This window comes from Xyrauchen texanus, chromosome 46, assembly GCF_025860055.1.
Source record: "Xyrauchen texanus isolate HMW12.3.18 chromosome 46, RBS_HiC_50CHRs, whole genome shotgun sequence".
Classification (NCBI taxonomy): Eukaryota; Metazoa; Chordata; class Actinopteri; order Cypriniformes; family Catostomidae; genus Xyrauchen; species Xyrauchen texanus.
The window spans coordinates 1,888,028-1,904,906 of NC_068321.1; the positions used below are offsets into that span (position 1 = coordinate 1,888,028).

General features: G+C 38.6%; 1 protein-coding gene across 2 annotated transcripts in view; it reads left to right on the forward strand.

The window, feature by feature from the left end:
• The window catches only part of LOC127638090 (filamin-C-like), a 39,762-nt gene that overhangs the window by 14,169 nt on the left and 8,714 nt on the right, over positions 1 to 16,879 (forward strand). For both annotated transcript variants that reach the window (XM_052119431.1, XM_052119432.1), the window contains 30 exons: positions 1,103 to 1,240; positions 1,399 to 1,525; positions 1,631 to 1,767; positions 2,492 to 2,685; positions 2,791 to 2,904; positions 3,121 to 3,264; positions 3,488 to 3,611; positions 3,700 to 3,860; positions 3,949 to 4,039; positions 4,118 to 4,287; positions 4,363 to 4,480; positions 4,565 to 4,827; positions 4,911 to 5,508; positions 8,764 to 8,937; positions 9,461 to 9,623; positions 9,716 to 9,876; positions 10,984 to 11,151; positions 11,319 to 11,442; positions 11,565 to 11,721; positions 11,854 to 12,043; positions 12,130 to 12,153; positions 12,574 to 12,818; positions 13,370 to 13,469; positions 13,561 to 13,701; positions 13,816 to 13,944; positions 14,038 to 14,211; positions 14,423 to 14,584; positions 14,673 to 14,876; positions 14,974 to 15,126; positions 15,229 to 15,351. In XM_052119431.1, the coding sequence (XP_051975391.1) occupies positions 1,103 to 1,240; positions 1,399 to 1,525; positions 1,631 to 1,767; positions 2,492 to 2,685; positions 2,791 to 2,904; positions 3,121 to 3,264; positions 3,488 to 3,611; positions 3,700 to 3,860; positions 3,949 to 4,039; positions 4,118 to 4,287; positions 4,363 to 4,480; positions 4,565 to 4,827; positions 4,911 to 5,508; positions 8,764 to 8,937; positions 9,461 to 9,623; positions 9,716 to 9,876; positions 10,984 to 11,151; positions 11,319 to 11,442; positions 11,565 to 11,721; positions 11,854 to 12,043; positions 12,130 to 12,153; positions 12,574 to 12,818; positions 13,370 to 13,469; positions 13,561 to 13,701; positions 13,816 to 13,944; positions 14,038 to 14,211; positions 14,423 to 14,584; positions 14,673 to 14,876; positions 14,974 to 15,126; positions 15,229 to 15,351 (4,971 nt within the window). The remainder of the gene's footprint in view (positions 1 to 1,102; positions 1,241 to 1,398; positions 1,526 to 1,630; positions 1,768 to 2,491; positions 2,686 to 2,790; positions 2,905 to 3,120; positions 3,265 to 3,487; positions 3,612 to 3,699; positions 3,861 to 3,948; positions 4,040 to 4,117; positions 4,288 to 4,362; positions 4,481 to 4,564; positions 4,828 to 4,910; positions 5,509 to 8,763; positions 8,938 to 9,460; positions 9,624 to 9,715; positions 9,877 to 10,983; positions 11,152 to 11,318; positions 11,443 to 11,564; positions 11,722 to 11,853; positions 12,044 to 12,129; positions 12,154 to 12,573; positions 12,819 to 13,369; positions 13,470 to 13,560; positions 13,702 to 13,815; positions 13,945 to 14,037; positions 14,212 to 14,422; positions 14,585 to 14,672; positions 14,877 to 14,973; positions 15,127 to 15,228; positions 15,352 to 16,879) is intronic.

The following is a 16,879-nucleotide window of genomic DNA, read 5'->3' on the forward strand; positions in this document are numbered from 1 at the left end:
ATGTTTTAATTGTCACATGTCTAGAATTCAAATGAACAAAATTGAGATTGAGATGACTGTAGTTATAGTCATTGTTCTAGCTCCATACCTGTGGTAAATTGTTTGTAGTGAAGCAAAGTGCTCTCTTTCAAGTAACGTTTTGGTCTTGGGTGTTTGTAAAATGACCATCAAGAAGTTTTTTTTTTTGAATGAATGAATGAATGAATGTCCTGTGTGCTGTGGAAAAGGTCTGCAAAGCTGCTTTTGGGAAAACTGGCATATTGCGTGATCTTACTAACAGAGCTTCAGTTTGTGCATTTGTAACAGTTGGTGCATTTTATATCTATTTTTTAAAGGGACAGTTCACCCAAAAATGAAAATTCTCTCATTATTCACTTACCCTGATGCCATCCCAGATGTGTATGATTGTCTTTCTTCAGCAGAACACAAATGAAGATTTTTAGAAGAAGATAGAGCTCTGTCAGGTTCTTATAATAGAAGTACAAGGGTGCCGGCACTTTGACGGACAAAAAGTCAAATTTACAATAAAGTAATCCAAATGACTCTAGTCGATCAATTAATGTTGTCTGAAGCAAATCAATACATTTGTGTAAAAAAATAAATAGATAATTAAAAGGTTATTAACTTTTAAAAAACACTTCCTGCCAGCAGCTGACGTGAAGTGTGACGTAAGCGCATCTGCGAGTTCACGTGAGAATTCGAAAGTGGTTCTTATTTACAACAGAAGAACCAATGTCATGCGAGAGTCCGGCCATTTCAAACCGCATCAGAGCACTGGATGGAAGCGCCAATTTAAAGTTAAAAACGTTTTAATTGTCGACTTGTTTCTTACATAAACCTATTGATTCGCTTCAAGAGACATTCATTGATCGACTTACTTTAATGCTGCCTAAATATGACTTTTGGATCGTCAAAGTGCTGGTACCCGTGTACTTCTATTATAAGGACCTGACAGAGCTCTGTCTTCTTCTAAAAATCTTAATTTGTGTTCTGCTGAAGAAAGACAATCATACACATCTGGGATGGCATCAGGATAAGAGAATAATGAGAGAATTTTCATTTTTGGGTGAACTATTCCTTTAAATTTAATTTTCCTCAACAGCCAGCAATGCCAATGCTTGTCGTGCCACTGGCCGAGGACTGCAGCCTAAAGGTGTCCGGGTTAAGGAGATGGCAGACTTCACAGTTTTTACCAAAGGAGCAGGAACTGGAGAGCTGAAGGTATCTGTGAAAGGCCCAGGTGAGTTATTTTTAAACTTGTATTTTTTACACTCTTTATTCGCTGCATTGAGTAGTTCACCCCCAAAAAATAACATTCTGTCATCATTTAATCAGCCTCTTGTATTGAATTTTAATTTTTTGGTGAACTAACCCTTTAATATGGTCATATGTTTTCAGGTGGAACAGAGGTGCCTGTGAAAATGCGTGATGTTGGCGATGGAGTTTACAAGTGTGATTATTGTCCTGTTAAACCTGGAAAATATCATGTAAACATCACATGGGGAGGCCATCCTATCCCATGCAGGTCAGAGCTAGTTGTACCAATTAAATGCATGCCTTTCTTTGTGTTACAGATTCCTCTTATATATTACGTTCAGATTTAGAACTGTTTAAAATGTTTTTGTTGTAGTCCGTTTGAAGTGGAGGTCAGTGTGGAGGCTGGACCACAGAAGGTGCGGGCTTGGGGTCCTGGCTTGAAGACTGGAATGGTTGGCAAGTCAGCTGACTTTGTTGTTGAGGCTATTGGCACAGAAGTTGGAACTCTTGGTACGTCATTCTTAGACAGAGAATAAGAATAATAATGAACCCTCATGTTATATTCAGGTCTTTTCTTTACCTGTTTAAGTGTTAAAAACAATGAAAATGTTATCTAAACCTTGTATTTGGTCAAAACGCCTTTGGATTCTTCACAACAAAGAATACATTAAAATAATAGATAATATTATTATGAAACAAGTTGATATGAATATATGAAAATGTCAGGGTGTTTTGGGTGGTTACTAGGTGTACTAGATGGTTGCAAGGGCATTTTTATTGGGTTGCTAGATGGTTGCTTACTAACCTAAGTCATAAGAGACCATCCCCAATTCTCTATGATATTCTGATTGAACACTTATATTCTGAAATAGGAATCTTTTAGAATATAACCATGAATCTGTATTTCTTTCAAACAGATACAATGTGTAAATATTCAGATTGTCAGCTTTTTTCACCCAAAAGGAGGGGTTTACTCTATAGGCTATCTACTGTAATAGAATAATACCACCACTGACATATAGACGGCGCTCTTTGTGGGTAAAATACTGCAAGAAAAGCTTGTATTCGTTGTAAAAAACAAACCTATGTAAATCTTCGTGTTTATAATAAAAAATGTATGTATGTTGTATATTGTACTGTACTCTACCAGTTCTTTTTGACCCAATCAGAAAAGAAGAAAGTTTAATGGAACAATGAAGGATGTCTTATATTTACATATCTCCACTTTTTAAAGGCTTTTCTATCGAGGGACCATCTCAAGCAAAGATAGAGTGTGATGATAAGGGTGACGGCTCCTGTGATGTGCACTACTGGCCCACTGAACCTGGTGATTATGCAGTTCATGTCATCTGTGATGATGAAGATATCAAAGACAGCCCATTTATGGCCCACATCCTCCCAGCAGCCAATGATGTCTTCCCTGAGAAGGTGATTGGCATATAGAAACAATAATAAGAGGAAGTCATCTGCCTCTTATTTTCTCATTTTTAATCTCTGTGTTAATTTTGCTGATGTTATGGATCTCCTGTACAGGTTAAAGCCTTTGGCCCAGGCCTGGAGCCTTCTGGAGTCATTGTCAACAAACCAACACAATTCTTCATTGATGCACGTGAAGCTGGCAGAGGCAGTTTGAAGATCTATGCTCAGGTGTGTAAGTGTGTAATATGCTCTCCATTCTCAATGTTCTCCATTGGGGATGGCGACAGACTTTAGGTCAATGGTAGTATGTTGCTAACACATGCACCAGGTCAAAAACTCATTTTGACTACTCAAACCAAAACCAAACATTTGGTGTTAATGTGAATTCTTATACAGTATTTCCACAAACTGGCTAGATGGTGACTGTCTATGCTTTTCTTCTAGAGGGCTGATGGCTGTGTGATTGACATCCAGATTACTGAGAAGGGGGATGGCACTTTTGTTTGTATTTATGTTCCTACCATGCCAGTGAAACATACCATCATAATTACCTGGGGGGAGGTCAACATACCCAACAGTCCATTCAGAGTGAGTATCTCTACAATGGTATTTCCGTGTTTGTGCCTGAGGCATTGTTAGGAGTCCAAGCACTGAAGGTGAGGTGTACTAAATTAACTAAGGTACTTTGCAATTAAATTACTTTGCGCCTGACACATCTGCTTGGACTGCATAAATTGCCGCTTGCAGCTATATTATTTTTTGTCATCAAGCCATGCTTGTTGATTGTTACCACTTTAATCTCTCTCTGTAGGTTCTTGTTGGTGAAGGCTGTCACCCAGACAAAGTGAAGGTCTATGGGCCTGGAGTCGAGAAAACTGGCTTAAAAGCTAATGAGCCCACCTACTTTACTGTCGACTGCAGCGAAGCTGGCCAAGGTTTTTTTTTTTTTAATGAGCTTAACGAGTTTAACAGAATTTTCTTTATATGGTCTTATTGTGGCTAACCATTGTGATTACATCATAGGTGATGTCAGCATCGGGATCAAATGTGCACCCGGTGTAGTAGGTCCAGCAGAGGCAGATATTGATTTTGACATAATTAAAAATGATAATGACACCTTCACTGTCAAGTACACACCCCCTGGCCCTGGCCGTTACACCATCATGGTGCTTTTTGCAGACCAGGTAAAGCAATGAATATTCCTTTATATTAAGACCTGAATATGGCTTGTGTACATCCAACACTTATAAAACTATTCTCTGTTTAACAAAGGAAACACCAAGCAGCCCATTCAAAGTCAAGGTCGATCCCTCTCATGATGCTGGTAAAGTCAGAGCTGAGGGACCCGGGCTGAACAAGACAGGTTAGAGCAAGCCATATTTTCACAATAAAATACATTTAACCCGAGTTAAATCAATTAGAACTCAGTGCTGCTTTACAGGTGTTCAAGTGGACATCCCAACCCATTTCACCATCTTCACCAAAGGAGCAGGAAAGGCTAAACCAGAGGTGCAGTTCAAAACTGATGTCAAAGGAGACATCGTTAAAGACTTTGAGATCATTGATAATCATGACTACTCATACACTGTGAAGTACACTGCCCTTCATCAGGTACGGGGTCCCTACTGTCGCCGGTTGGGTAAATGTTACTTGATTGAATAAATGATTAATCCTTTCCAAATTTAGGGTGAGATGGCTATCATGGTCACTCATGGAGGAGATCCGATTCCTAAAAGCCCTTTCAGTATCACAGTCGCACCTTTATTGGATCTTGGCAAAGTCAATGTTCAAGGCCTCAAAGAAAGTAAGCACTTAAAAGGGATAGCTCACCCAAAAATGCCCACCCCATACTATACTAAATCTTACCATACTGATGTATGTTTTGCAGAGGTGGAAGTTGGGAAGGACCAGGAGTTTATTGTTTGCACAAAAGGTGCAGGTGGGCAGGGGAAGTTAAATGTAAGCATAACCTCACCCTCTGGTAGACCAATACCTTGTAAGCTGGAATCAGACAAGACCAAAAAGGCCACCTGTGTGAAGTACATCCCACCCGAGGAGGGTCTTTACAAGGTGGACATCAGCTATGATGGGAACCCTGTTCCAGGAAGTCCCTTCACTGTAGAGGGGCTAATGCCTGCTGATCCCTCAAAGGTAGGATGGGAATAACAGTTCTCTTGACTTTGTGAAGTGATTGTATGAGCCTTGTAATGGAATGTCACCGGGTTTCCCTCCAGGTGCGTGCATATGGGCCAGGACTTAAGGGTGGCATTGTGGGTCAGCTTGCACTGTTCACTATAGACACAAAAGGGGCTGGTGCTGGTGGTCTGGGTCTGACATTGGAAGGCCCCTGTGAGGCTAAGATTGAGTGCCAAGACAATGGCGATGGTACCTGCTCTGTTGCCTACCTGCCTACAGAGGCTGGTGACTACAACATCAATATCTTGTTCGGGGAAGCTCACATTCCTGGTTCACCTTTCAAAGCTGTTGTCAAGCCAGCTCTTGATGCGGGTAAGGTTATAGTGAGCGGCCCAGGACTGGAGAGGGCTAAGGCTGGTGAGGTGGCCAGTTTCATAGTGGACTGCAGAACGGCTGGAGAGGCTGAACTCACCATAGAGATTGTGTCAGATTCAGGAGCTCAAGCTGAAGTTTGCATTCTAAAGAACAACGATGGAACCTTCTCCGTCACATACACCCCTCTCTTTCATGGGATGCACACCATCACCATTAAATATGGCGGTCAGCAGGTGCCCAAGAGCCCCATAAATGTTCAGGTGGAGCCATCTGTGGACACAAGTGGAATTAAAGTGTACGGACCAGGAGTTGAGCCCAGAGGTACTCTTTAGCAATTTTAGGAACAATACTTTACAGGAATAGTTCACCCAAAAATGTTAATACTGTCATTATTTACTCATGTTCATGTCGTTTCAAACTATGCATTTCTCTCGATTGACTCTGGGCTGGCAAGATCCATAAAGTTAAGTCATTTTTATTTGTATAGTGCTTTTCAGCTGGATAACAAAATAGCTTTAATTAAGAAAGAAGCTGTAATACATTAATATAGGTTTAATAAAAAACATGATTGTAAATTGCGCCTTAAAATAAATAATAAAATAAATTAATATTAATATTTAGACCCCCAGTGAGCAAGCTGAAGGCGACTGTGGCAAGGAACACAAAACTCTTATGATGTTGATTAATGGAGAAAAATAACCTTGGGAGAAACCAGACTCACTGTGGGGGCCAGTTCCCCTCTGACTAACATCATGAATATAATGTCAATATTAGTTATTTATGTGCAGTGCTGGTCATGGTTTAAAATGATTAAACTAAGAAAGTGTTAAGGGTCAGTATTTAAACAAAGAAGATTTTTTATGAACTGTAAAATTAATGACTAAAGTCTTAAACTCGAAAACTCGAAAACTTGTTGATTTGAAGTTGAGATATTGATCAAATGAAATTTACACTCACAGACAATAATCCAAAACCTGTGCTTTGAATTCAAAGTTGCAGACAAATAGTCACAAATATGTAAAATTACGTTCATATAAATACAACGACAAACAAAAATATTTACTTTTGGACTTTAATTCACTTTCGCAATACAACTTCAAATCTGCACTTGTCTCCAGACGAATCCAGGCTTGGTGCGCTCTGCTCTATCCTACTGTTTCTCTGATGTGCACGCATTGTCTGGGCTTCCGTCGATATCTCGGCGCTTACCAAAAATACAAATAAAAAATTGCGACCCATTTAAATGCGACTCGTTTAAGTTCGAATTGTCTAGTTTAAAACACTATGGATGGAGGAAATCAAACATCTCAAATGACTAAACCGCACTAACTAGGTAATAACGAGCCACCCATGGTCTTACCTGCTTATGGTACTGCACGGTAAATATAAGAGAAAGTAAAAGGGATTAAACGCAAAGAAAAATTATGGGTTTTCCTCCTGTGTAATGGGTGTGTGGTCTTGTTTGACTTTATATTCCTAAAGATACTTAAATCATAAAGAGTATCTAATGAAAGGAAAACAGTATCTGGTATGGAGTAGGAAACAAACATTTTCACTAGCACAGTCCCAATTCATTAAAGTGCTTTACCCATGGTTTCAGTCCGAAAATTATTTTAGTAACTATTACTAACTTTATAACTAATCTCATAGAAATATGGTGTTAAATATTTTCTTTTTTATTTCAAATTTAAAAAGTGTCAGATGAAGAAAGAAACTAAATAAAATACTTCAGGTAACTTAGGATATCATTTAAATAACATAGTTTAAATCAAAATACCTTGGTACTGTCACAGCAACTCCTCTGTTCCTTTCTTCCCAGGGGAAGCATATACAAGGAGAAAAGGAGAGGCCGTAAAACTGATCCCTGTGGCACTCCATACTTAACTTTAGTTTGATCTGACAATTCCTCATTTACAATGAAAAAGTAGGACATAAACATATTTCTCTAGCATATCCAAAAGAATTTCATGATCTATGGTGTCAAAGGCAGCACTAAGATCTAAAAGCACTAGAAGGGAAATGCAGCCATGATCAAATACAAATAAAAATACAATAAAAATAATAATAATTTGGAATTGTTCACTGTTTACAAGAGTTGACCAACATTTTGAGTCAAGAGTGAATAGCAACTTAAATTATTTTGTGTTCAAAAAGTGATAGTAAAAAATTTGGAAATTGAAGATCGACTACTTTTACTGTGGTTTTATCAGCCTGATCTCATAAAAATGATGTGTTTGTGGTAATGTTTTTGTAAAATGATATTAAATGGTTCATTTCATGTATTGCGGCAGTTCAGAGGTGAAATGTCCCCTGGGTGGCACTAAAAGCAAGTTAAATGTTCTCCCAACAGATGAGGTTTTTAAGTTTAACGCTCATTTGAGTTTTAAAGGGGTCATGAAATGCTTTTTTTAAATAATTTTATTATCTTCTCTGAAGTCAAAAGTTTTTTTGTACCAAAACAGTCAAAATTCTAAAACAAAATTTAAGGGTTACACATAAAACACATGTAATACATTGCATCCGAATATATTAAACCGTTCATCTCAAGCACAACTGTGACATTTGAAATATTAATGAATGTTTTTTATCATGGTTCAAGTGTTTTCAAGTGCCCCATCCTTCAATAACAGTTCATTTGCAAAGCTTGAATAATATTTTGTCTGTTCACAAGCAATATATGCTCACAACGCACATACATAGTCTAAAGAACGGTGAAATTACGCACATACATACTGAAGGCGCACTGAGGTGCGCATCGCCGGAAACACGCCGAAACAGTCAAAGATGTATATCGTCAAAGACGTCCATCATCAAAGATGTCCTATGTTTACATACACCAATTGAATTCCCATTTCATGACCCCTTTAAATCTACAAAATATACCTCCCTACCGTAAACTTAAACCTAACCTTAACCAATAGTGTTAGGTCAAGTGTAGACTTCGGTGCTCTTCAGGACTCGTACCCCAGTCCTTTGCATCACAAGTGCAAAGTGCTATCATTTGAGTTACCACACTATTTGATCACATTTGGATACGCTTGTAAATGTAGCTGGTTATGAAATGCAAACGGTAAAATTGATCATCTTACAAGTCAAGTGCTACAGTATAGTAAAAGTCTTTAGATGTCATAAGAAAGCATTGTGTGAGGAACAGGGCAAAAAGTAAGTGTTTATGTAAGCTGTTTTACCATTTGCTGTTTAAACATAATTTGATTTGTGTGGAAGTGAATAAAAGTCTGAGTTGTTGCGGCTTTAGTGTTCACTTCATCACAAAACTGCCTTGATACGTGTTGTGACCCACATAAAAATAATTTCGCAAAAATGTAGGTATAGCGACATGATTCGATGAGACCAGGTTGGGTTTTATGGTGTTTTTTTGTCCTTTATGGAACATGAAGGCCGGTGTCTCTGTTCAATGTCATTACAGTTTATGTTCCACGAAAGAAAAAAATAAATACATGTTTGGAGGGATATTAGGGTGAACAAAATAATGACAGAATTGAATTATTTAAGATAATTTTTTCCAATTAAATGAAATCAATTAAACCTAATTGTCTTGGTTTCCTGTGAATTAAGGGGTCCTCAGGGAAGTAAAGACGCATTTCATTGTGGACACTCGCTCTCACACTAAGACCAAAGGAAATCACGTCAAGATCTGCATCATCAATCCCTCAGGCGCCAACACAGACGCATACATCACAGACAAGGGTGACGGCACCTATAGAGTGGAGTACACTGCTTTTGAGGACGGTATGCCATTAAAACTTTTTTGAATGAATAGGTTTAAATAAAGTTTCAAATATGAATGCAATTGTACTGTGATGTTTTTCAGCACCAGATATCTACAAACAGAATGGCATATGTACAGACCAAGGCAGTGTTGAGAAGCTTTCAGGGCTTAGACGTACTGAATGAGAGTATATGACAGATGTAGGGAGAGTTTATAAATAGGGGATGCATTGTAAAAGGAGCTCATTAAATAGTTGTGTGTCTTACTAGGGCTCTTTGAGCTGTTGGACAGAAATACAGCATGTATTAATATCAACAACAGCTGCAGCAGCTCACTGGTAAAGAATATATAAATACATTCTAGAAGCACAACAGAAGCCAGCAGAATTTGAAGGTTCTTGCTTCTTGCAAAAATGTAATTACAAATAAAATCACAATGATATGTGCATGAAAAGGTCCTGGACAAATATTCTTAACAGCTGTGGAAGTAGAGCTGGTATTAACCATAATGCTTCAGATATAAAGAATTCTTTGCTTTGTATAGGTTTGCACCTGATCGAGGTATTTTATGATGATGTTGCTGTTCCCAAGAGCCCCTTCAGGGTGTCAGTTGTAGAGGGTTGTGACCCAACACGTGTTCGTGCTTATGGTCCAGGCCTGGATGGTGGACTTGTCAACAAACCCAACTGCTTCACAGTAGAAACAAGGTATGGACTCTATATTAATATATAGTGTCTGAAGAGAAACGGCCAAATCTGACATTGTATTTCATTGTACGTCCATTTGTTAACATCTTCAGGGGTGCTGGAACCGGTGGTTTGGGCTTGACCATTGAAGGAGCATCTGAAGCCAAAATGTTCTGTAAGGACAACAAGGATGGTAGTTGCAGTGTTGAATATGTGCCGTACACTCCAGGAGACTACGATGTCAATATCACGTATGGAGGCCAGCCTATTCCAGGTAAAACATTATCTACCTGATAAATTGTATTATCTATAATTATCCCTTTTAATTGGGGGTCCAAGCACCAAGTTTTGTTATTGCATTTGTTAGAGGTCGACCGATAGTGGATTTTGCCAATACTGATAACTAAGGTGGTGGGAAAAGCCGATGACAGATTAATCAGCCGATAGTTTTTAAAATAGATTAATAGAATGTAAAAAAAAATAATAATTATTTATTTACTATGGTTGACAAAGACCAAGAGTCCAAAATAAAACTCCCATATGCAGTTTTTTATTCAACCAAAATCTCAGTAATAACCAGAAACAATTTGGTGCGTAACACGGGACTTTTATTTATAAACAAACACACTGGGGACTCTTATTGTGAAATGACTAAATTATGGAAAAACTATTGGCAACTGTCAACATAGATTTTTGCCAATAACCGATACTTTCCAAAAAGCAACTGTCAGTACCGATTAATCGGTAAACTGATATATCGGCCTACCTCAGGTATTTGTACTGATTTTCTTCAGTTATCTCAAATGTCTTCGCTACCGTATGGGGAATAAAATCCAATAATAATAGTAATAAATTATTTTATTCCCTGATTCAAGTTAAACAAAACATATATCTCTGATTTCATTACAATCTACAATATTTTTCAGATATTTAGGAAAAAACAAATAATTTTTCAAATTCTAGCTAATTTTAGACCGATTCATGACAAAAAGTTATCAAATCAATTTTGATTTGTCAAATCATTCAGAAGATGTAAGTCAATAAGTGAACTGGGCCACAGTAAAAAAAAATATTTCAAATTTTACTACTATTTTTGTCACAATGATACCTGCAAAAAGTAATGTAAACTGGACCAACAGTCTGGTAGGTTTTTCGGAAAACACAAAATGTCAGACGAAATACCTACAAAGTAACTAGAGTACTTGCACCTGATATAATTGTTCTTTCAAATTTGTCAGTTTTGGTCATTTTCTCCACTTTTCTAAACTGCTAGGATGCTCAACATTGCCACTTGCATCTATATTTCAAATTCTGTTTTTCTATAGCTGATTTAAATCTGGGATTAGACCACAATTATTTTTTTTTTTTATGCTGGTCTCAGGCAGTCCGTTCCGTGTGCCAGTGAAGGATGTAGTTGATGTCAGTAAGGTAAAGTGCTCAGGACCTGGTCTTGCTAACAGAGTGACAGCACATGTTTCACAAACCTTCACTGTGGACAGCAGCAAGGCAGGACTGGCTCCTCTAGAGGTGCAACTATATGGCCCAACAGGTGAATGACACAACTTACACCTTTAATCCTCCACAAATCTAGTCCCAGTCAGTCTCACACACTAAATATTTTATTCAATAGGATGCACTGTAGAAGACATTCTGTTCTTGCATCTTGGCTGGTAGTGATCTTGTTCTTGGAAATCTTGATCTTGTTCTATCTTACAGGGGCACTGGAGCCTGTTGTTGTTAAAAACAACCGTGATGGAACACATACTGCCAACTACACTCCTGCACAGGAGGGACCGTACACTGTGTCCATCAAATATGCCAACCAAGAGGTTCCTGGCAGGTTAGATAACAGAGCTGACAGAGCAGACATTTTAGACTCTAGTTTATTATAATAGTTACGTTTTTTACAAAAAAGTGACATGCTTGTATTTTAATTCCCTTTAATTTTGTGGTTGAAAACAGTCCGTTTAAAGTCAACTCAGCCCCATCGCATGATGCTAGTAAGGTGCGTGCCAGCGGTCCTGGCCTGGATAATAAAGGAGTGGCTGCCAGTCTACCAGTGGAGTTCACCATTGATGCTCGTGATGCAGGAAAAGGCCTTCTGACGGTTCAAATCCTGGTGAGCTCTCTCTTACCCATTTAATTAATACAGAAAACAACATGGCTATACTGGCCAGCTACCTTGACCAGCACCAAACCAGCATAAACCAACTTAGACCAGCATGGGAATTCATTCATGTCTTCAATTTAGGATCCTGAGGGAAAGCCAAAGAAAGCCAGCATCCAGGACAACCGAGACGGAACCTACACTGTATCTTATGTGCCAGACATGACTGGCCGCTACACCATCACCATTAAGTATGGTGGAGATAACATTCCATACTCACCTTACAGTGTCCATGCCTTTCCCACTGGTGATGCCAGCAAGTGTCTACTCACAGGTATTGTATCCATTTGGTGCTTTGTGTTTGGCTTTGTAGGCAACTCTGACTTTACTGACTTTTGTTTGCTTGCTTTTGGTTTCCAGTGTCTATTGGAGGACATGGTGTTGGTAAGTCATCAAGACATTATTTTTATTGCAATAATCTACTATTATACACACCAAGTAATGAGTGTTCCTTTATATTAGGTGTCTTTAAGTACTATGTACTTACAATAAAATACATACAATACAAGTTATTTATTCTGTAGCTATACTGTTCTGCAAAATTCTCACAAAATTCATATTTTCTGCTACTGTGGTTGAGGTACGGGTAGGTTTAGAGGTAGGGGTTAGGGAAAGGGTTGGGGGTAAGGTAAATAGTGTAACTATAGATGTAATTAAATGCAAGTCAATGCAAAAGCACGCATGTACATAATAAGTACAGTGTATCAAATGCTAAAGTACATAGTAGTTCAAGACACCTAATATGAAGTGTGTCCGCTTGTTCTGAATGAAGTTTTTAACAATGCTGGGCCTTTATGTGGGCAGAAACCCTTGGACCCAACATTAAGATGGCAGAGGAGACAGTTATCTCAGTGGATGCTAAGACTGCTGGCAAAGGGAAGGTGACATGTACAGTTCTGACCCCTGATGGCATGGAGCTGGATATGGATGTTATAGAGAATCCCGATGGTACCTTCGACATTTACTACACTGCACCCGAGCCGGGCAAATACGTCATCACAATCCGCTTTGGAGGGCAACATGTTCCCAACAGCCCCTTTCAAGTCATGGTGAGTGACATTACTGAACAGGTGTGTTGATCTGTGTGTCAACCCTATAATAAAACCATGATAGAACCATTAATGTTGACCTTACCAGCAACATTACAACAGAAAGGGATTTAAACGAAACAGTGCACAGAAAAGCTACTCACACAAAATGATATCTCAGCTCTGTAGGTCCATACAATGCAAGTGAATGAGGTCCAAAACTTGAAGCACATAAAGGCAGCATAAAAGTAATCCATAAGTCTCCAGTGGTTTAACTGCAATGGCTTGAGGTTGTTCTTTAAAAATGACTCGTCTGTGAGCTTGCTTGTCTCGATAATCCAATGTTATATCTTAGATGTCCAGAACAAAATATCCCATCCAGAAGGAAAAGCATGCAAAACAAATCATCAAAAAATATGTTTTTGACTAATGATGATAAAGTGGTTTATATCATCGCAAAGAGGAGGATCTCAGCTTTCTAATGACACCTAGACTGAGCTTCTAGTTCCAAACATTTTCCTATAATAAATTGATTTTTAATTAAATCGAATTTCTTCTTTATGTTGTCTCAGGCTACAGATCAGCCTGTTGTGCCGAGAGATGATACAAAGCCCATGTTTCAACCCCTGAACCTAGTTATCCCCTTCACTGTCCAGCAGGGGGAGCTCAGCGGTAACATTTTTAATCACAATAATTTAGAACAAAACCAATGCAGCTGTTTCATACTGTTTTGTGGACTATACCACATTCGTTTTATTTGCAGGAGAGGTGCGTATGCCCTCTGGTAAGACAGCTCGTCCATTCATAAGGGACAACAAAGACGGAACAGTCACGGTGCAATATCAACCCACAGAGAGGGGTCTGCATGAAATGGACATAAAGTACGATGGCAACCATATCCCAGGTTGGACTCTAGTTGGAATAATTGGCTTTTATTTGGCCTAAGGGGCCATTGTAAATTGAGGAAATTCAGGATGTAGTTTACAGGATCACGATTTTAATGCAATTACTTTCATAGGAAGTCCATTGCAGTTCTATGTGGATGTTATGAACAGTGGGATGGTGACAGCTTATGGACCTGGTCTGTGCCACGGGACAGTCAATAAACTAGCCACTTTTACTGTCATTACCAAGAATGCTGGAGAAGGTACCTGTTATGGGTGTAACATTACATTGGAATAAATGTTGTTTAATGAAAAAATCATGGCAATTAGCCCACTTTGTTGACTTTGTTTTATAGGTGGTCTGTCCCTCGCTGTAGAGGGTCCATCTAAAGCTGAGATCAGTTGCAAGGACAACAAGGACGGCACCTGCACTGTGTCCTACCTGCCCACTGCACCTGGTGATTACAAAATAATCGTCAAGTTTGGCAACAGGCACATTCCTGGCAGCCCCTTCACAGCTAAGATCACTGGTATGACAAGGAAATTTATCACTTGATGACTGGAAAAAAAATATATTCCTAACGACTATTCTTGCTTTTGAGGAAAAATGCTTAATATGTATAAAAACCCTTTTGCCAGGCTGTTATTGTAAATACAAATGTTATTCTTAAGGAACTTACCTGGTTAAATAAAGATAGAATATATATACTGTATAGATATAGATATACTTTGTTTTTGTAGGTGATGATTCACTCCGAAGATCTCAGCTGAATGTTGGCTCAGCGGCAGATGTCTCCCTGAAGATCACAGAAACAGACCTGAGCTTTCTGACGGCTAGCATCAAAGCTCCATCAGGAAAGGATGAACCTTGCCTACTCAAGAGATTGCCCAATCGGCATATTGGTGAGCACAAGAGGTCATACATTTATATCTGCCTGTTCTAGACTGGCTTTCATTTATCTCAACCTCTTTTTTGTCCCTGCCATAACAGGTCTCTCCTTCACCCCGAAGGAGGTGGGAGAACATGAGGTCAGCGTGAGGAAGAGTGGGAAACATGTGACTAACAGCCCCTTTAAGATTATGGTAGGGCCATCTGAGATTGGGGAGGCCAGTAGGGTCAAAGCATTTGGCAAAGGACTTGTTGAAGCTCATACCTTTGAAGTGGCAGAGTTCTTTGTTGACACTAGAAATGCTGGTAAGTCCTTAAGATGGTTCACTCTTACAATTGTCTATGCACAATTTCAAATTTGAACCTGAGGTAATTCTCTTTACCGCACTGTGTCGGTCCAAAGGATATGGAGGGCTTGGATTGTCAATCGAGGGTACAAGTAAAGTGGATATCAATTGTGAGGATGTGGAGGATGGGACGTGCAGAGTGAAATACTGTCCCACTGAGCCAGGCAACTACATAATTAACATCAAGTTTGCAGAAAAACACATTCCAGGTTATTTTCACAGCATTTCATTTAGATAAAATACTTAAATAGAATGTTTATAGTGACAAAGATGTAATGTTTTATATTTAATTTGCCTGTCTCACTCCATAGGAAGTCCTTTCACAGTGAAGGTAACAGGGGAAGGAAGGATTAAGGAAAGTATAACAAGGAAGAGACAAGCTGCCTCTATTGCCTCAGTTGGTAGTGCCTGTGACCTCAACCTCAAAATTCCAGGTGAAAACAAATATCAGTAAAGTCTTAAGTGGGCCATGAAATGCTCTTATTTTTAAATAGTTTATTATCTTCCCTGAGGTCCACTGATAATGTTAATAAAAGTTAATCATAATTAGGTAGTATATGATCATTTTCCACCCTGTTTCCAAAACACTAAGTTTTGGCCTAAGCACCTCCATAAAACTTCAACGTAAATGCCCACTGTTCGGATTGGCTAACAGCGTGCAGCCCCTCGAAATCAGCCATATTTTAAACTCAGTCTGAAGAGAATGAACAAGCTCCACAACATTATAAAACTAAATTTCAGGGGTTACACAAAACGCACATTCAACACATTGCATCTGAATATATTAAACTGTCTCAAGCACAAATGTCTACACCAGTTGCAAAAGTCATGTCAAAAGCAATAGAACCCATTATAATAAATTATGCTGTCTACCATGGTCGTATGTACAGTAAATGAGTCCCCCGTTCCATTTTGCTCTGCATGTGCTGGCGCTACTACTGCCAACAACACAAATAAATGTCTACAAAGTTTGTGTCGACATGCCAGGTGTAGACAGCCTCAAGCTGTTGCGTCAACGGAGGTAGGGGGTAAATGGTGTCAGTACAATAAACTATCAAACAGTCATGACATTTGAAGTGTTTATGAATGGAACTGTTTACTTAATGTTTTGCATCGGTTCCAAGTGCTTTTAACTGCCCTACCTTTCAATAACTGTTCCTTTACAAAGCTTGATTCGTTTTATGACTGGTTCACAAGCAATCCACGCTGATTGCCAAAAAAGCATGCAATCTACACTGAAATACGCTTAAGACACATACACATGACACACATACATAGTCCAAAGCATGGTGTAAACTAGACGCACACACATCCAGTTTCCAGTATCATCCTGCACGTCTGTGTATGTCTCAATACAAAAATAATTGAAATTAGTACAGATGGATCCCCTTTGGTGTTCAGGAATAGTTAGGCCAGAGTAGGCCTTGTTTGTCCAACGAACTGAGGCACCAGTGGGTGGGGCCAAGAGTGCATTGATGTAAAAGTAGGTGTTTATGTTTTTGAACTGTAGAGGTGCTCATGAATTAATGTACCCATAGTGACGTAGGGTAGTCATGAATTAGAGAATGAGGCGTTTTTGCAGCTTGGTTTCAATAAATGGTTTTATTGTATTGGGGATTAAGTTTTGAGTTCAGGAATTTACTGTATGTTTATATAACAGAAAGAACTCTTATATGTCAAAATATCAAGGACAATTTAATTCCTCATGACATGACCCCTTTAAAGGAATAGTTCACCCATAAATAAAAATTCTAATACTAATAAAAAAAGTAGCTAACTATATTAAAGCTATTTAATAAGAACATATTTTTAATCTAGAACAATCAGATGATATTATTTAATTCTGCAATGCTACAGTGATATACAGTGATTAAAATATTTCACTTACAAGTTACTTCTGGCAAAAACCTTTTAAAGGGAAATTTCAGGTTCAATACAATTAAGCTCAATCGACAGTATTTT